This window comes from Nelumbo nucifera, chromosome 7, assembly GCF_055504915.1.
Source record: "Nelumbo nucifera cultivar China Antique chromosome 7, China Antique-T2T, whole genome shotgun sequence".
NCBI lineage: Eukaryota > Viridiplantae > Streptophyta > Magnoliopsida > Proteales > Nelumbonaceae > Nelumbo > Nelumbo nucifera.
In genome coordinates, this window is record NC_142655.1 from 38,691,942 (window position 1) to 38,717,839 (window position 25,898).

Here is a 25,898-nt window from a genome sequence, read left to right on the forward strand (position 1 = left end):
CTCTGTCGATGCCATATTAGCTGAGTTATACCTTTTTTGATTCTGCTGGCCTGGTTTCTTGCCCTGATCCGGTGCTGACTTCTTACCCAAATCCTGTGCCCATTTAGGTTTTCCATGGAGATCCCAACATGTATCTTTAGTGTGTCGTGTCTTCTAGCAATGAGTGCACCAAAGCTTGCTTTTATCTTCTGATTTTTTCTGAGTGTCACCCCTTTTAAAGCCACCTCCGACATTTGTATCTGAATTTCCCCGGACCGCTAGGGCAACTGACTCCCCTTCTACACCATTCATCACACTTCTGCTTTCTTCTGACTGCACTAAGGCATACACCTCCTGGACTAATGGCAAGTCTTTACTACCCAAGATCTGTACCCTGATAAACTCATATGACGAATTCAGCCCTAGGAGGAAGGCAAACACTCGTTGTTGTGATACAAGTGACTTATAGGCCTTTGCATCTTCATCACACTTCCAATTCACATTCTGATAGTGATCAAGTTCTTTCCATATTGATGTCAAATCAGAATAGTACATCAAGAGACTCCTCTCCCCCTGCTTGCAAGTAGAAGATTCAGCTTGTAGTTGATATATCTTGGCATAGTGTCTCTGTTCTGAATAAGTGGACTTCGCTTGTTCCCATATCTCACAAGCAGTTTCAACCCACATAAAAGTCTTCCTTACTTGTGGCAGCATTGAAACCAAGAGCCAAGACATCACCATACTGTTCTCTTGGTTCCACCTATCATGCTCAGCACTTCCATACTTCGGTTCCTTTACTCTCCCATTGATGTATCCTATTCGCCCCCTAGCAGTGAAGTAGAGTTTTATCCCCCTAGACCACTCAAGGTAATTCAGACCATCAAAGGGAATGACAGCCATGGGAAAGCTCATATCCATTCCCCCACTCACTCCATTGTGGCTCCCTGAGATCTCTGAAGTAGCAGAATTCTCAGTCGACATGGTCAAGCAGTTAATCAGTCCCAAACACCGGACTTAGGACCCCTCCTTACTCCACAAAACAATGTTCCACTCAGTTCACACCCACACACTCGGGTTTACCAACCAGATTGAGCACGAACAGTACCAAATTCCGGACAAAAACTGAGGTAATATTCGGCAGATTTCAGACCTGTATAGTTTTATCAGTCCCCACCTACCAGAATTCCAGAATGTCTAACAGCCACTAATCAGCAGGAAAGATCCTTCTTACTTATAGTCAACGCAAACCATTGAGAAGACAGGTCATCATTGACCTACAGTTGTCTTAACACATGAACAGGATCACACGATCCAAGAAAACTAGGGTTACACAGGTTCGACAGCATTCAGCCGCCCCAGATTCATAGGGTTTTCACTCGGCACATGACCAAGGAGAGTAAAGAAGAGAAAAATAGGGAGAACTATACCAGTTGTAGCTATTCTGTAGTCCAGAATCAGATTTCTTTTCTGCTAGTCTGTTCGATCTGCTCTCTTTTAATCAGCATTCCCGCTCTAATACCATCTTGACAGTGTAGCCGGCCAGAGATAAGAGGAAGAGGAGAGGAGAGAAGAGAAGAGAAGAGAAGAGAAGAAGAAAAGAGAAGAGAGGAGAGAAGAGAAGAGAGAAGGTTTGCAATGTAACAGTACTGGCGGCGCCAGTGTTTATTTTACTATATATAGGGTGACAGAAATAACAAGGGAAAAGACCCTTGTGCCCCTGAGTACAATAATAGACATAACAGAAAAAAAAAAAACGAAATAAAAAAACACTTTAATTAGCCAAACAGGCCCTAACATCTGCAACTAAGTTATTTTTAACATTATTCTAACAGAATGCAAATCCAGTTTGCCCTTCAACATGATTCTTTTTCCCTTCTAGTAGGCTAAATATCATTTCATTACGACTTTGTTTGGATTGGACATTAACGGAAAAGTGGGATAGAACAAGGTTTAAAATATCAACATGCATTATTACACTGCAAAAGAAAAAGTTCTCCATAATGCATTTCCAAAAAGCAATACTATACTTTTTAAACTTTATCAGCATAATAACTGAAAACATGGTTCGCAATGACGACGATATTTGGCAAAATATTCTCAAAATATCCCCATTTTCTAGGTGGCAATACAAAATCTTCCAAGAATCTTTTTTCCGAAATATCCCCAATATTTTACCAATATGTTGGCAATATTTTAGATCTCATTGATAGACTATATATTTAAAGTTCTGGAATTTTAGAATATTATTAAAACTTTTCAATATTTCATTAAAATCATCAGAAGTTTTTAAAAGTATTTTCCTACAAGAACCAACAAGAAATTGATGATTGGAGAATTGGTTTATTACTATTTTGTGTGGGTCCTAACTGTTAGAATGTTAGAGTGATGTTCGGCTGATAAGAGTTCTTATTAGCCCATTCTTATGTTTAACTTATCTTGTAACTGGGCTTGTGTTAATGGGCCTAATCCTATTTAATGATTTAAGTCATCTGGGTGTCCCATCACTAATCAGGGGCATCCCAGTAATTTCTTGTACCTTGTACTATATTCATCTATAAATAAAGAACTGGTCGACTGGCTAGAATAGTTCGACAATTTCAGCATCTCTTCTTCTTCTCCTCTTCTCTGCTACTTCGACTACAGTGGTTCAGCTTTCATGGTATCAGAGCATTGAGCACTTTCCTGGTTACTGCCGACGCCATCTCATCTTTCTTGCTGTAGTTCACCTTTTTTTATCTGGGTTGCTGCTGTGAAACCCTAGGGTTGCAGGAGAACAACACAAGGTTCGACCTAGGGTTTCCCTTGGTTGTAGGGCGCAAGGGAGGTAAGACCCTGAAGCTGGAGTCCTACTAGTTTCTAGTAGTTAGCAGCTATTCGGCTGCTAAGAAGAGGTCTGTATAGGACAGACCTAGTTGAGGTCTGATTTCAGCAGTCCTAGTGTTGTCTGTAAGGAGGGGAACTCCCTTTACAGTAGCAGTACTCGAGGTGCAAAGTGGAGTCTACATAGCACAGGTCGGTTACCAGCCCAGAACACTTTTTGCTGCTGTAACAGAGCTGCTTCAGAACTGTGACAGTCTCGGCAAGTCTGAAACTGTGTTGCGAGCTGTCAGGACCTGCTGAGGTTACTTCAGCTAATCAGAACCTGCATCAGAACTGGTTCAGAAAAACCTTTACAAGACTGTGGCGACTTCAGTTACTGATCATTTCCAGGTCGGTTACCAGCCCTACTCCAGCTCTGTGAACTGGTTCAGTTACAGAATTTTTTCTTGCTGCTGTACCCGAACTGGTTTAGTCCAAGTGAAGCCTATCCGGTGTGCTACCAGCACTGTGAACTCTGAGGTGAAGCCTATCTGTGTGCTATCAGCACTGTGAACTCTGTGACTACTTCGGCCAGCCCTAACCAGAACCACCAACAGTACTGTAAATAACTCCTTGACCGAAGTTAGGATGTCATCACTATCCAGTGAAGTTTCTTCTAAAGATAACAGACCTCTTATAAGGTCTTCAAACCTGGAGAACCCTAATCTGCATAGCTTGCAGATTACAAGTGTGCTATTGGATGAGTATAACTTTAGAGAGTGGTCTGTCTCAGCAAGACTGTTTATTATTACCTCTCGTGACCTCACTGGCTATTTGGATGGAGACAAGAAACAACCAGAAATTGGCAGTCCTGAATACACCGTGTGGCGTAAGGAAAATGCCACAGTCATGTCTTGGTTGCTGGCCTCTATGACTCCTAGGGTGGCCAGAACTGTTCATCACTTCTCCACAGCTGCTAAAATTTGGGAGAAAGTATCTAAGACATATGGCCAGAAAAAGAACAATGCTAGAATCTACAGGCTGAACCAAGACATTGCAGCCCCAAGGCAAGGAGACATGTCCGTGGCAACCTACTTTGCAACACTGGAAGGCCTCTGGGAAGAGCTTGACCACCATTTGATTTTGGATTGGGAAAATGCTAATGATAAGGGGAGGCATGATAAGCAGATTGAGGAGGGCAGAGCCTTCAAGTTTCTGGCGGGTCTTGACCCTGTATATGAAGGTATAAGGTCACAAATTCTAGGGAGAGATGAATTACCTGAGCTTCACCATGTCTACTACCTGGTGAGGAATGAAGAAGTAAGGAGAAAGGAGATGCAAGTTGACTCCCAGACACAATCAACAGAACAACCTGGAGAGCATTCAGCCTTAGTCTCCACTAAGGGGAATAGATTTTCAAATAAGAAGTCCCTCAAGTGTACACATTGTGGTGGTGAGAAACACACAAAGGAGAAATGTTGGGTCCTGTACCCTCATCTGAAGCCAGCTGCTCTGAGAAAGGACAAAAGGCAACAGAAGGGCCACACAGCAAGTGGGAATCTTGCCACCAACAACAGTAGTGACAACTCACAGAGTATTCAGACAGTGTCATCTTCCACCGCAAGGCAGGCTGCCGACTCTTCTGGACCAAGTACTTTGGGCTTCACAGCTAGTGAGGTAGAGATTCTCAGTCGGGCATTAGCCCGTCTGAAGAACAATTCTTTAGCTTCCACCTCTCTTGCCAAATCAGGTACAGCCTCTGCATTTAGTGCATCTAGTTCCATTAATTCTACCTCTTGGGTGATTGATTCCGGAGCCACTGACCATATGACACATATGTCCTCCTTATTCTCCACATATCATTTGTTGTCTGGCCAGGATAAGATGAGAGTAGCTGATGGGTCCCTCTCCACCATCTCTGGAAAGGGGGTGGTTGACCTAAGCAAGGATCTCTCTCTTAAATCAGTCCTACATGTTCCTAGTCTTACCTCAAATCTGTTGTCTGTTTCAAAGCTTACAAAAAACTTGAACTGCAATATAACTTTCTTTCCTTCTCATTGTGTCTTCTAGGACAGATTGACGAGGAGAACGATTGGGAGTGGTCATGAGTATGGGGGCCTCTACTACTTTGATGAAGATGTCAGCTCAGCCATGCAAGCTTCTACTACTAGTCCGGAGAGTGTGGAGTCAATAGCTAGGCTGCACTTGTGGCATGCTAGGCTAGGTCATTTGTCCTTTTCTTCCTTAGCAATGTTGTTTCCCGAATTATGTAAGGGCATTTCGAGTCAAAGTTTAATTTGTGATGTGTGTCAAATGTCAAAACAATGTAGATCAATGTATCCAATTTCTAGTAATGAAATTCATGCCCCTTTTGACTTGGTTCATTCTGATGTTTGGGGTCCTTCACCCATTGTTTCCATTGATGGCTTCCGTTACTTCATCAGTTTTATTGACCATTATTCTCGGTGCACTTGGATTTATCTATTGAAAGGACGTGAAGAAGTTTCCCGGATAACTATGATGTTTTGCAAGATGGTTGAAACACAATTTGATAAAAAGATCAAGCAATTCCATTCAGACAATGCTGCTGAATACTTTGAAAGATCCCTGAACTCATTCATGGAAGATGCAGGCATGTTACATCAATCATCGTGTGCTTACACCCCTCAGCAAAATGGGGTCGCTGAGCGCAAGAACAGACATCTATTGGAGACAGCTCGAGCCCTTCTTTTCCAGCACAATGTGCCCAAGCAATATTGGTCTCAAGCTGTTCTCACTGCATCATACCTGATAAATCGGATGCCATCTAAGGTACTGGGTATGAAGACCCATTTCTCTGTTTTGTGTCCCACTCTTCCAGAATTTCCTCTTCCCCCGCGGGTTTTTGGTTGTACATGCTTCATACATGTGAAAGATCCAAAGAAGACCAAGCTGGATCCTAAGGCTACAAAGGGAATATTTTTGGGGTACTCTCCTACGCAGAAGGGGTATAAGTGTTATGATCCTGTCTCCAAGAAAAAATATGTCACCAGGGATGTAGTCTTTTTTGAGTTTCAACCCTATTTCGAGTCTTCTCAGAATCCTCTTCAGGGGGAGAGTAGTGGGTTGGAAGAGGATTCTCATTCTCCCTTCCTTTTTGTTCCCATTTCAGCACCTTCCACTACTACTAGCTATAACATTCCGGGTCAACCTAGTGAGACTTCCACTGTGCCAGTTGCTTCTCCAGATTCGGCTGATACTTCTGAAGGTTCCAGTAAACAAGAGAAAGAGATACTTACATACAGTAGAAGGAAGAAGGCCCCTCAACCTCATGATTGCAACCAGTTGAACTCAGATCAATGTCTCTGCAATCCAAGGTAATTCTGATTCACTCAATTCAGATTTGGATCTTCCTATTGCTCTCCGTAAGCCTGTTCGTTCTTGTACCACTCGGCATCCCATAGCCGATTATGTTTTTTACTCACACTTATCCCCTGCCTATCATTCCTTTGTGTCTGCTCTTTCCTCTGTATGTGTCCCTTCCAGGTATTCAGAGGCGGCATCTGATCCAAGGTGGAAAGAAGCCATGAATGAGGAGATGAAAGCCCTAATGAAAGCAAGGACGTGGGAATTGGTGGACCTGCCAGAAGGGAAAGGCACTGTTGGGTGCAAGTGGGTATTCACAGTAAAGCACAGGGAAGATGGGTCAGTTGAGAGGTACAAGGCCAGACTCGTGGCAAAGGGGTTTACACAAAGGGAAGGAATTGACTACAAGGAAACCTTTGCCCCAGTAGCAAAGCTCAACACAATCAGGGTTCTACTGTCACTAGCAGCAAAATTCTCTTGGGAACTTCATCAGCTGGATGTGAAGAATGCCTTCCTAAATGGTGATCTTCATGAAGAGGTATTCATGGAACCCCCACCTGGATATGATGTTGGAAAGAAGGTATGTAAACTAAGGAAAGCATTATATGGTTTGAAGCAATCTCCCCGGGCATGGTTTGAGAGACTTTGTTTGGCCATGAAGAAAGTAGGGTACACTCAGAGCAGTGCAGATCATACATTGTTTACAAGGAGACAGGATGACAAACTTACAGCACTCATTGTGTATGTGGATGATATGGTGATTACTGGAAATGATGTGAGAGAGATGAAGAGGCTGAAGGAGTTCTTAGCTTCAGAGTTTGAGATCAAAGACCTGGGAAATCTGAGATACTTTCTTGGAATTGAAGTTGCTAGATCAAGAGAAGGAATCTACATATGTCAAAGAAAGTATGTGCTACATCTCCTAGAGGAAACAGGCATGATGGGGTGTAGGCCAGCAGACACTCCAATAGAACCAAGCCATGGATTACAAGAATCAATGGGTGAGGAATACTGTGATAAGGAAAGGTACCAAAAGTTGGTAGGAAAACTGATATACTTATTCCCTTACTCGGCCAGACATTGCCTATGCAGTGCATGTTGTCAGTCAATTCATGCACTCACCAAAGACCCCTCATATGAGAGCAGTGGAAAGAATCCTCAGATACTTGAAGACTTGCCCAGGGAAAGGAATTTTATTCAGAAAAAACAGCAGACTTGAAATTGAAGCCTACACTGATGCTGATTGGGCTGGGTCTGTTGGAGACAGAAAATCAACCTCAGGTTATTGTACATTCTTGGGAGGAAACCTAGTCACATGGCGTAGTAAGAAGCAGAATGTTGTGGCTAGATCAAGTGCAGAAGCAGAATACTGGGCTATGGCACACGGGGTTGCTGAACTCTTATGGCTCAGGACTCTCCTTAATGAGCTTGGTATCAAGACAGAGGGTCCTCTCAAGCTGTATTGTGATAATAAAGCTGCTATCAACATTGCCAACAATCCTGTGCAGCATGACAGGACAAAACATATTGAAATTGATCGACACTTTGTCAGAGAGAGAATTATTTCAGGAGAACTCTGTGTGCCTTATACTCCATCAGAGATGCAGATTGCAGATGTATTAACTAAAGGGCTGGCATCAACGAAGTTCAGGGACATACTTGGCAAGCTAAACATGATTGATATCTATGCTTAGCTTGAGGGGGAGTGTTAGAATGTTAGAGTGATGTTCGGCTGATAAGAGTTCTTATTAGCCCATTCTTATGTTTAACTTATCTTGTAACTGGGCTTGTGTTAATGGGCCTAATCCTGTTTAATGATTTAAGTCATCTGGGTGTCCCATCACTAATCAGGGGCATCCCAGTAATTTCTTGTACCTTGTACTATATTCATCTATAAATAAAGAACTGGTCGACTGGCTAGAATAGTTCGACATTTTCAGCATCTCTTCTTCTTCTCCTCTTCTCTGCTACTTCGACTACAGTGGTTCAGCTTTCACTAACAAATGTTTATGGACCCAATTCTTATAGAGAGAGAAATTTGTTATGGGAAGATTTAGAAGACATTAACAGTTTGTGGGAAGATTCAGTGACTACCAACATGAAAAAGTTCAATAATTTTATTGAGACTTGTGAGCTTAAGGAAACTTCCTTTGGACAAACACGATGTACATGGTCTAATCTTCAAGAGAATCCCATTTGTCCTAAATTGGAAAGATTATCCACGGTCCACCTTGCCCTAGTTGGGGTGGGTTTTTGGACCATTGATTGGGGTTCAAGCCGGGTTAAAGGAAACCCGAAGCTCTAGGGATCAGAGACGGAGCGGGGATGGTATTTGTCCACCCCGCCCTAACCCTGGCCTAAAACCCTCCCCGACTATATTATATAACATAATATATAAAATCATTAATATATTCTAATAATGTTGTATTATATTATATACTATATTATATCACATAATATAAATTAGTTATAGGTAGGTTTGAAAAAATAAAAAATAAATAAATTTGTAAGTATACAAGTAGGAATGACCAGGGCAAAAGACAAATTCAAGGATCCCTATTCCCCATAGGGACGAAGATGGGGTTAGGATTTTCAGCCCCACTGGGGTTCGGGGCGGGGAAGGGGTGGGGCATTTGAGTTCAGGGTCGGGGACGGGGCAAGCGAAACCCAGCTCCACCCCGCCCATTGCCATTCCTACCCTAAAGTCACTTCATACCATTGACCTATTTGCATTTTTCGACTGAGGGATGTGGGAGGACCTTATCCTTTCAAGTTTAAGAAAAAGTGGCTCACTCATCCAGGTTTCCTACAAAAAGTAAATGATGGCCAGGTGATCAAGGACAATAAGTAATATAGGAAGGTAAGATATTACATAGGAAATTACAAAATGTGAAGGTAAAAATCAAGGAATGGAATCTAACCCACTTTGGTAGGCTGGAGGCAAGAAAAGAAAGAGTAAGGGCAACTGAATGAAGAACAAAGTAGCGAGACATGGAGATTAAAAATAGAATTGGAGGATACTTTACTAAGGGAAGAAATTTTGTCTATAGGTTGGAGGTTGGTAGTTGAATCATCACACAACAAGAGGAGGTAGACAAAGCTTTTATGGATCATTTTAAATCTGCTATAGAAGGCCATTTAGATGGAAGATGGAATGTTGAGCGATTAGATTTGCCAATAATGGGGAGGGAACATTGTAAAGTGTTGGAATGGAAATTTGTACTGGAGGACATTAGGAATAGGTCCAAGGGCCCAAGGTTAGACAAGTTCACAATGGCCTTCTATTGAGATTGTTGGACATTTTGAAAGATGATCTGTTAAGAGTGTTTAATGAGAGTTCCACCATCAAGGGATTGTCACTCTAAGTATAAATGCAACATTTATCACTTTAATCCCTAATAAGTTAGATGCAAGGCACCCTAAGGATTTTAGGCCCATTAATTTGGTTACTAGCTTATATAAAATCATTGCCAAAGTGCTTCCCTAAGAAGTAAAAAAGTCTTTCCTTCTCGTAACTCATTTCCAAGGGCATTTTTGTTTAAGAGAGACAAACTATTAATTGGATTCTTATTACAAATCAATGTATAGGGGAATTAAGCTGAGTGGGGAGGAGTGGGGTTGTGCTTAGATTTAGAGAAACCTTATTATCTTGTGGATTGGGATATGATAAAATGTCATCTTGTGGATTGGGAGTATGGATTGGGAGTGCTTCCCTAATAGAGGTTGTGGAGAGACTGAGCCGAATAGGCCCTAGCCCATTAGTGTCTTTCTTATTATTTCTTTCTTGTTATGTTTTTTGTAGAGAAGATGGGCCGAATGGCCCATAGAATGTTTATCTTTTATGTTCTTTGTTGTAATGGACCTTAATTTGGGCTTATTCTTTCTTATGTTATGTCTTTTTAATTTTCTGCCCAACTAGGGGCTTCTCTGTAAATTACCGAAGTTTAACTTAATGAAATAGAATTAAGGGTGTAAGAGAAGAGATTATGTTCGAAAATATCTCTCTAAACCCAAGTTGCCACCACCTTCTTCTTCTTCTTCTCTCCTCTTGAACTCTGATTTCTGCTACTTTCTTTTGATTTGTGCATCTTTCTAAACAGTCCTTTCTTCTCAAAAGGCTGTTTTTCTTCTTGGTATCAGAGCAGGCTCATTTTTCCCTTTTTTCACCTTTTTTTCCCATACACAGTGTGTATGGAAAACTGAATCGTATGAATAGTTAAAGACACCTATTTCAGCCCAGTTGTTAGTGGTTTCTGGAGAGAAGGGGACTGGTATGAAGGAAAGATTTAAGATCATTAATCCCTGTTACATCAGTACCAGTCACTACTATATCATCAACATAGACAATAAGATATACCACCAAAGAACCTCTCCTCTTCACAAAGAGGGCATGATCAGACTGAGTCTGTATGTAGCCAAAGTTAACAAGGGCAGCCCGAAACCTTTCAAACCATGCCCTAGGTGACTGTTTAAGTCCATAAAGAGACTTCTTCAACTTGCACACATTTCCCATCATATATGTCTCATACATCCCCGGTGGAAGAGACATATAGACCTCCTCATGTAATTCTCCATTCAAAAATGCATTTTTCACAGATGTCATTTTTGCAATAGGAGCAAAGGTCTCCAGATAGTCAATCCCATATGTTTGAGTATAACCTTTTGCAACCAGCCTAGCTTTGTACCTTTCAATGGTGCCATCAGCATGGTATTTGATGGTAGTAGAAGTTGCTGATAACTAATTCTGATGTAAACTTTGTGAAGAAAAGTAGAAGATACTAAAAGGTTTCAGCAAGAGAGAAAGAGAGAGAAGAAGAAAACAGAGTGGGATGAAGCCAGAATTGAATAGATCTGGCCGCCAACCCCTCTTGGAATTATATACTTAAAATAAAATAATGAAATATTACAAGAATGCCCTTAGTAGGGTGGCTACTTTAAGTAGTTGAATAGTCACAACATAAAAACATAAACTAATGGGTCTACAGCCCAATAACTTCCTAACTTAACAACTTAAAAATAAAATAAATGATTGGGCCCAATAACTTGAAATCGGCCCAACTCAACACTCCCCCTCAAGTTGGGAGTAAATGTCACACATTCCCAACTTGCGTAGATCATGCTCCAACTTGTTCCTTGCAACACCTTTTGTGAGAACATCAACAAGCTGCAAATCAGAAGCAATGTATGGAAGACAAACTTCCCCTGAAGTCACCCTTTCTCTTATGAAATGCCTATCCACTTCAATGTGCTTTGTCCTGTCATGTTGAACTGGGTTGTGGGCAATGTTAATTGCTGCCTGATTATCACAGTACAGCATCATAGGTTCTTCTGCCTCAACACCAATCTCTCCTAACAAGGAGCGATTCCAGAGAAGCTCTGAAACTCCATGTGCCATGGCTCTATATTCAGATTTTGCAGTTGATCTTGCCACAACTGTCTTATTACGTAAAGGATAAGTGCTTCTACAATGTTTTGATAACTCACATGACTCATAATAAAGACTAGACAAGTTAATTCCCTTAAACAACTCTAGGGATAAATGACCCAAACGAAAATGACATAACATGACATGACTAAAAGACTCTGAAGAAGTAAACCTAAAAGCAACTCTTTCAGGTTGTCCTTGGCTTTGTCCAGGAGTATCTAGCAGATATATTCCATTCGTCTCATGGCTACTCCCAATCACTTTCTAAGACTTCAAGTCTTGAAAAACACAATAAGAAGGGAAGAAGGTTACACTGCAGTTTAAGGATTTAGTTAAGCTACTCACTAACATCAAATTAGTATGCAGTTTAGGGACATGAAGGACAGAAGTAAGGGAATGAGAGTCAGTGGCCTTGATGACTCCCTTGCCAGAGATAGGAGCAAGAGAGCCATCGGCTAGGGTAATCTTATCATGGCCAAAAAGTAAGTCATAAGAGCTAAACATAGTAGAAACGTTGGCCATATGATTGAAAGCACCTGAATCAATAATCCAAGGGATCCTACGATTACCTAAGATGGCTACATGGTAGGTAGTAGCACATATACCTGAATCAGCAAATACAAACGTAGTTGGATTGCCTGAAGAGTTGGAGGAGGTGGCTGCACTCTCAAGGTGGTTGATCATCCTCCCATATTTCTCATACTCCACCTTCATAACAGCTAACTACTCACTAGCAGCTTTCTCATCTGTGGCACTCCTGTCATTATCTGGCACTGTGGCTGCATTGGCACTCCCGGTCTTCCCATTTTCTACCTTCTTTTGAAAATATGGTGGAATAAGGTCTAGATGTAGCTTCCAACATTTATCCTTTATGTCCTGGTTTCTTACAGTATTCATATATAACCTCATTCTTCCCTATACCACCTGTAGTCATCTTAGATTTCAACCCCATATTAGCAAAATGGTCAACTGGAATAGTCCCTTGAACTTGAACCATCCTCCTGCTCTCCTCACTACTCACCATGGCATAAGTCTGAGACAAATATACATTGTCTTTAGCTAGGATTTTCTGTTTGGTAATATCAAATTCTGGATTCAACCCTGTCAGGAATTCAAAAACCCTATTCCTCTCAACTAATTTTCTATATGTCTCTACATCATTTGTACTTTCCTAGACAACTGTTTCCATGAGATCTATCTCTTGCCACAAGGATTTCAGCATTGATAAGTAGACTGCTAAAGGTTTCTCCCCCTGCCTTAGATTGTTCACATCACTTCTTAACTTGTAAGCCCTACCCACATTCAGTTTTTGTGAATAGGTTTAAGGAACACTACCCCATATTTCCTTAGCAGAATACATCCACAAATAGTGCTAACTAATTTGCAGTTGCATCGAATTCACTAACCACCCAATAATAGTGTAATTCTCTTGTAACCATTTCTCATAAGATGGGTCATATTCCTTCGGTGCTTTCTTGCTCCTGGAAATATATCCCCACTTGCCTCTACTACAAGCATGTATCTTTACTAATTATGACCATGCTAGATAGTTAGTCCCATCAAACTTGACTGTGGTCACAGCCAATAAAGAGTCTACAGGTGCTCCCGGAACCTGTTCGAACTCTAAGCCCATCTTATTTTCAACTCCAGAAGCATCCATCTTCCTCAAACTCCTAAAACAGTTTCAAATGACAAATAAAGAAGATAGGAAATAACAAACACCAAGTACCAACCTTCACAAATCCCTAACAGCCAACTGCATCTCACTCGAAACCTGGGAGAAACAGAAAAAAAGCAGCCACTCCTTGTAGGCTTCACAGAACTATGCAAAGCTTGGATCGATCTTCAAGGTAATCAAAAATAGCCCCTTCAGCCACTGAGCGTCAAGGTGAAGCTTCCTATGGGACCCACAATTAGAACTCTCTAGTTGATTAGAATTTGGGGGCAAAAAAACAAAACTGTTAACAATATGAAAGGATATCTTCCTTTTTCTCCAAGAAACCACTACCAACTAGGCTATATATCTTCTTCAATCCACCATTTGATTCAGCTCTCTACACACACTGTGTATGGGAAAAAAAAGGAAAGGAAAAAAGGGACCTGCCCTGATACCAAGAAGAAAAACAGTCCCAAAAGAATAAGAAAACTGATCAAAAGAAGGGGAAAAACAAAGGAGATAGAAGCAGCAGCAGCAAGAAGAAGAAGAAGAGGGAAGAAGAGTTTAGTTGTGAGCAGAGTGAGGAGAAGAGTTGTCCGTACTACCCCGCCTTCCCCTAATCCTTTCATTAAAAAATTAATCACTAAATTTTAAGAATTACAAGTAAGCCCTTAATTGAGCGGCCAGCTAATTAAACAAAATAAAATTGATGTTAACAGGCCCATTAACAAAACAGAACAGAAGAAAAAAGAAGAAATATCCAGGTGTTAGATTATCGTTGGGTCAAAAGGGGCAAGAAGTTTATACGTGAGGTTTTAATTGCTTGGTCTGGATTTCCTCTGGATGGTGCAACTTGGGAATCCTGTTCTCACATCAAACAACAGCACCCTGCTTTCAACCTTGAGGACAAGGTTGCTCTCGAGGGGGAGGCAATTGTTGGGAGCCCACAAGGCCCACCATCCCCAGCTGAGACTCAGGCCCAAGAGAAGGCCCATGCAGATGTCCACCCAGCGGCAGAAGGAGAGACCCAGGCCCGTCGCCCTATTAATTTTGTGTACACTCGGAGGCTGAAGGACACATCAGCTTAATCAGTTGGAATTTGCACATGGGAAGTCAGAATCGGTTATGAACCAATCAGTAAATAATGGTTGTAATAAAATAGTATAAAGTGTAGTCTTGAGAGGATAAAAGCATGCGAGAGAGATTTTTCTGATTCTTCTTCTTTCCTTCTCTGTGGAGGTGAACCCCCTCAAAGTGGTTCCTGTACTGGGCAATGACTCAACAGTTTCCTATCATTTGGTATTTTCCCACCATCTGCGTCCAATGAGATGACTCTAAAGATGGAGGTGTTGAAGCTACTGGTGATGGTTGATACCACCCAAACACCCCTCAACGATCCCATTTGTGTGACAGAATTTCTAGAATTATGTGAAGGCCTACTGAGTGACTGAATTATTCCTCATTATTTCTTTCCTTAAATGTCCTTGGGGCCAACTGCCATGTATGCTAGTTCAAATTTTGTCAGAACTTTACCTTAAGTATCAGATACAATAAGAGAATAAGAATAACATTAGATCTTTAAAATTCAGTGGGATAGATGGTTAGCTACATATACATTCTCAAACATGTGCATCACTTTAGAAGTTTAGAGTGACGATTTATCTTTTGCAGTTTTCATATGTAAATGTATTCATTTTTCATTTTCAATAATCAGAAAATCACAATAGTGTATGAAAATAAGATAAATATAAAAATAAAACCTGCCTAATGCTCAATTAAAATAAAATTGAAAGAAAACTATGGTATCTCTAACCGTTTCAGCTCGAATGAAGCCTTTCTCAAAGTCAGAATGAATAATTCCAGCAGCTTGAGGTGCTGTCATTCCTGTAGATCAAAGAAATATGACAGACAGAAAAGATTTTACTCAAAGAGAAGGATTCAAAAAAAATGACAAAAAAAATTATATAGTCAACACCATTTCTGGTTTGCATCACACTTTCTAGCATTCATTTATATAAAGATACAAGCCAATTCAAACTTAGATTAGATTAGGTCCAAGTCAAAAAAATTCTCAATTAATAACCAACTTCACCAAGTCATCTAACCATTCATACTCATGATTTAAGGTTCAAAGTATCGATATTCTCAATTTTGTGTATCAAGAGTTTCTTTTTATTTTTTGGTCTGACAATTTGACAGGAGACCTGACATCACATATTAGAGTCTTGAAAACATAAACATCTTAAATTCTTTATACCAAGTGTATCGGTGACCCTGAAAACTGATACACATTGGTCGAATACACACAGATAAGTAGCAATACTTTGAACCTTGCTCATGATACAATTCAAATGATCTCGTACCAATATTTTTATCCTTTTTTAGTAAAGTTCACTGTTACCAATGTTCTAATCTTTGTTGTATAACGCAAAGAGTAGCAAATAAAACAAACCAGCAAGTATTGTCCATGCTTTTGTTTCCTGCAAATAAAAGAAACAAATTTTTTAACCGGTTTCGATGAAGTCAAGGATAACTGATTTTATGGCTTTGCAGGATTGTCCATTTCACCTTCTCTCCAGATGTGAAGTATGTACGTAGCCCCAACAGGCCATATGTTGCTCTAATAAGATTTCCAAGACCACTTTCATTTACACCAAGAGACTTCAAATACTCAACCCTTTCTCCAATTGGAAGTTCCGTAAGCTCGGATTCAACCTGCAATTATATTAGTATCTAGGCACAAAATATTTGGTGAATTTCAATAGCAAGTGCAACATTAATGTTAATTACATATTCACTCCAGAAAGAGATCAGAATATTGCATAATGGCATTTTTACATGTTCATTATCTAGTCTCAGCATATCCAGTCTACCCCTCCAAGACCCTCAATAGCTGGGATCAGTGTAATGACCTTTCTACACGTTTATCCCAAAAAGAGTTGGACTTGTAGGTCATAGAAAAAGGATTACATGATAACCTTCAAAGGTTTTTCCCCTTTACCAGAAAAGTAAATGGTCATCTGACAAGTGTCTCCTTATCAAGGTTTGAAATCTTGATATTTGAAAATGCTGCCTGAGGAAATAGGAATAATTTGGGTAATTATCAAAAAAAAAGGAATAATTTGGGTAATTATCAAAAAAAGGAATAATTTGGGTGTATATTGCAAATATTTCTAGACAAATTGAAAATTAAAATGGGGATGGGGCCAGGGGAATTCTGGAAAAAGAAAATGGAAAATTCTGGCCACCACTTCGTCTGTTTAGAAAGAAAACATTAAAAGACTTAAAAACAGATCATCACACATACACAGTAAAAAGAAAAAAGATAATTAGCTGGGAGAAGTAGATCTCCAAATCAATCACTCTTTAATGCGGGAGCTGAAGAATCAGATTTGAAATTTTCTGTATCTCTGTATATTTGGACAGTATGGGTGTTTACGTCATCTTAACTAGTCCTGTGCAGGCCTAGGCTATAACATCTTCTTCCTCTGGTTTAGTAGGGTTTGTCTTTCAATTTTAAGTTTATTTGCATTAGTAGATAGAAAGTTATTGTGTTTCTTGATGCACAAGAAAAGGAGTGGCATTTTTTGTAATTATGGTAAACAGTATTCCGGACCACACAAGTCACTCTATGAATAGATGTATTCTCTTCCTTTTGAAGCTAATGAATGAGTGAAGATTTCTTTAGAGCTCACTTGCTATATGGAGTGATTCCTACAAACTCTAGAATGATTCCTTGGGATTTCTCTCTTATCTCTTTCTCCACCCCTCTCTCTATATCTATCATGTGATAGTTTGTTCCAGCCCTATTGCATCAGTTTTGGTATCAGAGCTAATGGTTAGTCACCATGTTCACAAACTGACTACTATGGGCCTAGGGTATCATTTAAACAACCCCATGGGTTTAGAATCAATGATGATAGGGTTTTTGAGCCATATGTTAGGTATATGTTGATTGCCACGACTATGGTGGCACAGAAGGTGCTAAACTGATGCCACAAGAATGAGCTTGCAATGAACTCAAGACCACCGCAAGCCTGCAATAGATCCAAAACCGCAACGACAAAGACAAACTCAGAACCATTGTGAGCCTGCAATGAGCATATAAAGCTATTGCGAGGCTGCGATGAGCTCAGATCCACCTCAGGCTCGCGATGAGCATAAAGTCGTCGTGAACCTGTGATGAGCTCAAAACTACCGCGAGTTTGCAATGAGCTCAAGGCCATCGCAGGCCAGAGACAAACAAAAATGCACATGATCCACTAACGCCGCACGTGATGGAGCAACCAATGAGATTAGAAGACATGTGAGATTAGTATTGACGTCACTCGTGCCACGTCAGTCTAGGAGACTCGCAAAAGGAAGTAGCATACGTGTATTATGAGAATCCTCATACGAAAGGAAAGCTCGTCCTTGAGATATCTCATAAGACACGTGGCAAAACCCTAGCGGTGTTCCCTGACAGTTGACACCGGATCGAAGATTCCCTTTCCTAATGGGAGTCAAACGCTTTTGGCTCCTCCCTTTCGGGACCTCAGGATCTCTCCCTATAAATAGAGGTCTAACTCATAACGAGAACATCATTCTACGTTTCTGTCACTCAGAGCCTTTAGCCTACTCTTTTGCCCTCAGCCTTCCTTCGTCCTTCAAGGAGACCCCCGTACGTAGCCTTACCACACCACTCACAATATGAAGGGTTTATGGTTGATTTACTTGAGAAATTGGTGGAAGAAAGTAGATCTGGTAATGTTGGCTATAGGAGTAAGGTTTTCAAGAATGTTAGAAGAGAAAGGGAAGTGCCTAATTTCAAGGGAGATGAAGGTCGGCAAGCATTCTTTAATTGGATTGCTATACTAGAATATTTCAATTGGCATGATATGTCTGAAAAACAAAGATTTAGATTTGCATGCATGAAATGTGCAGGTATTGCTTAAGTATGGTGGAGAACTCTTGAGCAACAAATAGAAAATAGAAGTGAATATCTTATCACCACATTGGCAGAGATGAAGAGTTTGTTCCAGCTCTCTCTCTCTCTCTCTCTCTCTTGTGATAGTTTGTTCCAGGCCTACTGCATCACTCTACCTCATCCCAATCCCAACTAAGGCATCTGACATCAAGTTAGTCTACTTTGGAATCCGTTGGAATAAGTTCTTCATTCTTGAAAACAAAGCTCTAGCCTCTCTGATGTGATATTGCAAGATTAGCAGACCATCAAACCAAAATACATGATTGACATAGCACAAGAAGAAAGTCCTACCAGAATGAACATGGTAGCAACAAGAGGGAGAAATAAGGATCTGAATGGGACCAGCCAAGGCAAAGCAAGGTCGGTTTGGAATCCACTGAAGATTGGCTGAAACTAAACTTTGATGGGAGCAGCCAAGGCAACCCAAGTCCGTCTGGCATAGGAGGGGCTGTAAGAGACAAGCAAGGAAACTTAAGAGCTATATTTTCAGGACCAATGGGACATGGAGATTCTTTAAAGGCAGAACTATATGCAGCCCCACAAGGCATTCAGATTGCAAAAGATTTAGGAGTGGAGAAATCGATGATAGAAGGGGACTCCAAGGTGGTGGTGGGTTGGCTAAAGAACCCAGATTCAGTGATTTGGTGTTACAGAAATGAAATGAAGTTGAAATGGCTCACACAACAAATGATTTTAACTATACAGTGGGTGGAAAGGGAGGCCAGTGCATCGACTGATTTTCTAGCTAAGCAAGGGGTAACTAGGGATCAGATGTACTGGGCCCATTTGTAAATCTGTTATATATTTTTGTTAAAGAGTGATGCTGCACCTCGCGCCTCGCACTGGGATGCTTGTAACAGATGTTATTCTTTGATTCTTATGAAAGTTGATGAAATTTATTTATCAAAAAAAAAAATAAGGATCTGAATTATAAGAGGAAGAAATTCAGATTTGAAAAGAGAAAAGAAGGAGAAGAAAGAGTGCATTTTTAGTTTTAAAGGAAAAAGAGAGAACAGAGAAAAAAGAAAGAGAAAGTATAAGTATCACACTATTACCCACAGGTAACATCAAAATGAACTCTAATTCCATTATTTCATCTCTTTTTTTTTTTTGAAGAATCAAGAAGAAATTTCTTTAAAAGAGAAAAAGAATTGCATCTTAACACCATTGGTTGTCTAGATGACACACTAGATACATTCTCATAACTTCAAAGTGAAAAGCATTCTTCATTACAAGGCTGTAAGTCAAGGGTATTTCAGAAGTTCTCCAACAAATCGGCTTTGGAGACTTGATCAAAATCTGGGAGTCTGAGGATCCATTCTAAGATCAGATTGCTTACTACAGCTACCATGCTATTTGACCTGTTCTCAAAAACTCTTCTGTTTCTCTCCCTCCAAATAGACCAACATACTGCAAACGGGACACAACTCCAAATAATCCTTGCTTTCTTACTGCCTCTGAGCTTTGATCACAAAGAGAAGATCTCTACTGGAGTCTTGGTTGGAAGACACTCATCCCAAATAGGTAGGAAAAGAACTTTCGTATGAAGCTTGCTATGCTGCATGAGAACAAATGGAGGACTGTTTCTTCCTCCTGATTGAATAAATAACACCAGTTGGCCAGATGTAATCCCCTAGATTTCAGGTGATCAGAGGTGAGAATGCTGTCATGTGCCACCAGCCAGGCGAAAGCTTCTACCCTTGGGGGAACTGGGTTACCCCATACTCCTTTTATCTGGTCTGGACCCATTTCTTCTCTTACTAATGCTTTGTAGAATGAATTAACTGTGAATCTGTCTTCCTTACATTCTTTCCACCCAAGACCATCTTCTGCACATCTAGAAATGCTGGTCCCTTCTAATTTTTCCAGAAGAATAATATACTCTTCAGTTTCTTAGTCTAATAGAGGCCTTCTGAATTTCGGATTCCAGATCAGTTGCTTCCCTCTCCACTCATTGCATTGGGCTATTGAAACTTGTTGTTCTGTTAACTTGTATAATCTTGGGCACACCTCACTTAACTTCCCGATCTCAAGCCACTCATCTTCCCAAAACCTCACTCTAGAGCCTTCCCCCACTTTGAACTTGACCAAATTTCTGAATTCTTGATTGAAGCTCATGATTCCTTTCTAAGCACTCACCCCATAGGAACTACTTACTTCCCTTGATTCCCACCCAAATCTTATCACACCATATTTCCCAATCGCCACCCTCCTCCATAGAGCCTCCCTCTCTCCCTTGCCCAAACCTCCACAGCCATTTCCCTAGAAGCGCTTTGTTTATTAATTTTACCCTACTCAGCCCCAAACCTCCCCCCTCCTTTGGCTTGCACACTTTTTCCCACTTGACCAAGTGATATTTTTTGGCTCCCCCCACACCTTCCCATAAAAAGTCTATTTGAATTTTCTGAATCTTCATAGCCACTTCATTAAGGACTCTTAGCAAGGAAAGGTAGTGTAGATGTGGTATGGAGTGATGGTAAGAGGTGGTCTCCTTGAAGGGCGAAGATGATATATGATCAGAGTCAAGATTGAGGTATAAAGGGGTGAGTTCAGCTTCTCTGAGGAGGAAAAGAGACTTTAGGGAGGTACTGTGTGATTTGTGTCTCCTCTTTTTATAAGGAGATCCCAAGAATATAAAGAGAAACAACCAAATAAGGACTTTTCTCATTGGGGAAGGGAATCTCAGTTCTTTATTTGTTACCAAATAGGGTTTCCTTTTCCTTAAGGGGTATTGTACGACACATGCTCGCTACTTCCTCTCAGGTCTCCCTGTGGCCACACATCAAAGTGAAATCCCAGAACGGTCGACATGTTCAAACAACTTGACAATCGCCTCAGAACAAGTCATCGCAACTCATTGTGATCAGCAGAGAGATTAACTATGATTTTCGTGTGTTGTGGAAGATGTTTTATGCTCATCGCAGGTGTGAACGACTTATACCTGCCTCATAGAATGCTTTCGTGCTATTGCAAAGGCTCATCGCACTTACCGATAGCTCAATCAGTGATCGTTGTGGTGTTCATCGCGGATAGGATCCCTTGCATAGCTATTGTTCATGGTTCTTATCATAAGTTCCATGGTATCAATCTACATATACTTACAATTAGCGCCCCCCCCAGCAAATCGTGCAATTTTTTTCTCTTATCCCATGATATAGTTTTTTGTAGTTAAGGAATTGAGGATGAGAGGGTTGGCTATCCCATCGCAAGTCAAGGACTCGCGAATATCAGAAAATGGTTCTGATGGTTCTGCGTTTTTGTCAAAGTTAAAATTAAAACAGTTCTCTCTTTTTTTGCTGGTGCCAGTATTTCTGTTTTGTAATGTTTTACAAATCTTTCAAGTTGTGTATGTAATATCAACAGTGCCTTTGGGGTGGAGTAGAGATGTGTAAATGAAATTTTTAAGCTTCAGCCCCCCTGCGTATCAGATTGGTTGGGGGAGAGGACATGTTGCCTAAATTCGTGTTGTAAGGGTTGATTTTGATTAGCGTCCGTTTGGGTTTACTGTGATAGGCCAATTGGTACTACAGCAGTGGTTGCAGCTTTTATTTAAGTGTTTAAAAGCATACGTGCCTTTTGGGGGGTATTTTGGTAATCTCGACCCAAAGAGCCGTCGCTTGATGTTAAAAAGGGAAGTGGGGACAGTATCCCCCCCACTTTGTCTTTCTATAATCAACAGTGCAAGCAGCACTTTGATCTCAGGCTTCCCCTTCTTCCACTGCTTCGAGTTCTTGTTCAAGGGTTTGGGGTTTTGTTGATCAGATGGCACCCCGTAAGCAAAAGAAATCAGTCCAAGAAGTCTGTATGTTTCTCTCTTATGTTCGAACTGTGGATACGGTGGAATTGCTTAAGCAATTCCAAGAAGTGAAGGCGATGGATCTTGGCAAAGGTTTCTAGGGTGTGGATACCCCGTAAGCGAAGGAGTCTTCTACTGCTGTGATGAGTGTCAATTCTCCAGGTATCTCTTCAGAAATAGCAAATTAGTCGCTTGTGGGGAAGACTGCTACAAGGTCTACTACAGCTTGACATTTAATGGCTTTGCGTTGGGTATACTCGATGTTGTATTCACTTATCTGTATCATCCATTTTACAAGTCTTCCTGATAGTGAACACCAAGGTGCAATCATTTCTTGCTACAAGTATCAATTTCTATCCTAGTATGTAATATCTTAACTTTTGGACAGCGAACACCAGGGCTAAGCACTGTTGTTCCATATGGAAATAATTCTTCTCCACCGGTTTAAGTGTCCTACTAGCATAATAAATCAAGCATTCTTGTTTTTCCTCATTCTCATGGGCTAGTAAGCATCCTACGGCTTCCAAATTAGATGCGATGTAGAGTTGAAACTCTCATCCGCTTCACAGCGGAGATATTGTGAGAGCCTTAGCTAGTGCTCGCTTTAACTGTTCAAATGCCTATTCATGCTGCTCTAACCACTTGAACTCTGTAGCTTTCTTGGTCAGCTTGAGGGGAGAAGTGGCTGGTGCTAACCCTAGGATGAATCTCCTAAGGTACAACACTTTCCCTAGAAAGGTTTTAAGTTGTGAATCATTCTTAGGAGTTGTGACTTTGGGGTGAGTTTGGCTGCTCTGACCTTGTTGTCATCAGGATGAATGCCCTTGGCTACCAGGCCAGAAATATGGAGTGTGACTGGGTCCCCAGCTATTTCGTGGCTTGCAATCAATGGCGTATGCTTCATGTCACTGGTAGGTCAAGCTGGGATTAGCTTGTTGAGGTCCAGGTGTGGTGGCAGTTCTTGCAGTCCTTTCCACACACTTCTAGAGTTGGCTAAAGGTATCGAGTTCAATGTTCTCGATCTCGATCCGGTAAGCAGGATGCATCCGAGTACGAATCCCCTTTCAGTGGCATGTTCATCAAGCACGGTGAGGATAAGCTTCTGGAAACGCATGACATAAACCAAAGGATCTTCTCCTAGACATTGTTCAATGTTGCAAAGATCAGCCATGGTGAGCCTACATTCCAAAGTGAACCACTTAGACATGAACTTAGCGGTAAGCTCCCCCCAAGAGTCCAGGCTTCCAAGGGTCAGATTGACAAACCATGAATAAGTTGGCCCAGTAAGAGGCTTTGAGAACTCGCGAACCTTAAGGTCACCATCCAAGGCGAAGCCCCCCAGGGCGTCTTCGAACTTGCTCATGTGCTCTTGCAGGCTTCCCTTTTGTCCGTTGTACAAGGGCCATTGTTATGGGGGAGCATACCCAATAGGGTAAGGATAGTGTAGGATTCGGTTTAAGTAAGGTTTCTAGAGGACATAGGCGGATTGGGTTTTGTTTTAGCTAGCTTCTATGTGACCCTGAACGTACTCTCGAATTTCCATTCGGTTGACAGGTGTCCCAACGGAGGCGACACTCCGCTCCCCGACCATAGTTGTTGGCATCCGATCAGGAATGACAAGGGCATTAGGGTCTTTGAGCAATGCTAGCTGTGGGAGGGTAACCGCCTCCTTGTGGATGAAGATTGGGTACCTCAGGCATGGGATCCCCTAAGCGATTAGAGGGTAGCGTGGATGGGCCAGCGAAGAGTGAAGGGTGGATTTTCTGGCATGGTTGTCCACTGAAGAAGCAATTGTAGGGCGTCCCTCATCTCAACTTGCGTTTGTTCCAAGCGATTTAACCGGGTTTCAAATTCATAAACTTTGTGAGAGAAGATTCCAATGTCAACATGGTTACTTTACTCTTAAAGAATTTGTTCCTTAGAGTCCACATTATGGTTCTCAGGGTTAGCATGCTATTCCTCGGGGATTGGTGAGAGGTTGATTCTCCTTGCAGCCATCTCCTGTGATCAAGGAATGAACCAAAGATTCTAATGTAGATGGGATATGGTGTGATGTTAAGAGCTGGTCTCCTTGAAGGACGAAGATGGTCTCCTTGGGGTATGGTCAAATGTATAGGGGGTGAGTTTGGCTTACTGAGGAAGAAAAGAGACTTTAGGGAAGTACTAGGGAATTCGGTCAGAGGATTCTGGGGTCAAAGACTCGTACAGTGTGATTTGTGTCTCCTCTTTTAATAGAGGATATCCCGAGACTATAAAGAGAAACATCCAAAAGAGGACTTTTCTCATTGGGTAAGGGAATCTCGGCTCTTTATTTGTTATTGGATAGACCCTGTTGGGGTTTCACCACATGTTAAGCGAGATCCTTTAAGAACATGGTTTCCTTTTCTTTGAGGGGTCATGCACGGAGCGCACTCGCTACTTCCTCTCGGGTCTTCCTATGGCCACATGTCATAAGTGGAATCTCAGAACAATCGACGAGTTCAAACAGCTTGGCAATAGCCTCAGAACAAGTCATCGCAGCTCATTGTGATCAGCAAGAAGATTAACTGTGGTTTTCGTGTGTTGTGGATGATGTTTTATGCTCATCGCAGGTGTGAACGACTTATATCTGCCTCAGAGAATGCTCCCGTGCTATTGCAAAGGCTCATCAAATTTACTGATAGCTTGATCAATGATCGTTGTCATGGTTTTCACAGATACTTTACTTCATTTGGTTGTGGTGTTCATCGCGAATAGGATCCCTTGCATAGCTACTGTTCATGGTTCTTATCATAAATTCCATGGTATCGATCTACATATATTTACAGGTAGTAAGTTGAGAAACTAGCCAAGACACTCTTTATAAGTGTGATTCTCCCACCCAAAGATAGGTACTTAGCCTTCCATCTGTCCAAACTCTTCTCTACTCTTTCTAATAGTGGCCTCCAAATGCTAATTGCTGCTGTTTTTGACCCCACCGAAAGCCCTAAATACATAAAAGGAAGCTCCCCTACTCTGCATTCCAGCACCCCTGCAAATTGATCCATCTCCCCCCCTACTTATATCTCCAACCCCTATCAGTAGACTCTTCTCTAGATTCACTTTCAGTCCAGACAGCATCTCAAAGTTAGTTAGGATCGCTCTGAGAGGTTCAGGACTTGGTTCACTGAAGCATCTAAGAAGTTAGTTAGGATCGCTCTGAGAGGTTCAGGACTTGGTTCACTGAAGCATCTAAGAAGATTAAGGTGTCATCAGCATACTGAAGGTGAGACATACAAGGTCCCTCGGGTCCAACCTTAAAGCCTTCAATCCAACCCCTCTGAGCTCCTTTCTTCATGATCAGATTTAGAGCTTCCATCACTAAAAAACAGCAAAGGGGAGATTGGATCCCCTTGTCTAAAACCCCTAGAGGCTTGGAAGAACTCAGATGATACCCCATTGATGAGCAAAGAAAAAGAAGCTGATGAAATACACCCATACATCCAGCCCCTCCAAATCTCCCCAAACCCCATCAACCTTTGCATCTCCTCCAGAAATCCCCATTCCACATGGTCATACGCCTTCTCTATGTCCAACTTACAAACCAGACCTGGTCTTCCACTTCTAATTCTTGAGTCAATGCATTCACTAGCCACCAAAATCCCATCCAGAATTTGCCTTCCTTCTACAAATTCCATCTGAGGTTCCCTCACCACCTCCTTGATCACTCTCTTCAGCCTGCTTGTTACATTTACTCCTCTATCTAAGCTTTTAGTTTCCCAGAACTCTTTATACATCTGCACCAAGTCCTCTTGTAAGAAGTACCAGCAGCTTTTAATGAAGTTGGAAGTTGAATCCATCTGGACTTGGTGCTTTGTCACCATTTATCTTCTTCAATGCCTCCTTTACCTCTGCTACTTCAACGGCCCTTTCTAACCAGACTGCTGAGCTGCCACTTAGCTGACTTGGCTCT

General features: G+C 41.3%; 1 protein-coding gene across 3 annotated transcripts in view; it reads right to left on the minus strand.

Moving 5' to 3' along the window:
• Nucleotides 1–25,898, minus strand: part of LOC104587870 (GTP-binding protein-like protein) — an 83,149-nt gene that overhangs the window by 46,870 nt on the left and 10,381 nt on the right. For all 3 annotated transcript variants that reach the window (XM_088891366.1, XM_010245625.3, XM_088891365.1), the window contains exons 7-9: nt 15,774–15,920; nt 15,658–15,685; nt 15,019–15,089 (exon numbers count right to left, since the gene is read on the minus strand). In XM_088891366.1, coding sequence (XP_088747492.1) covers nt 15,019–15,089; nt 15,658–15,685; nt 15,774–15,920 — 246 coding nt within the window. The remainder of the gene's footprint in view (nt 1–15,018; nt 15,090–15,657; nt 15,686–15,773; nt 15,921–25,898) is intronic.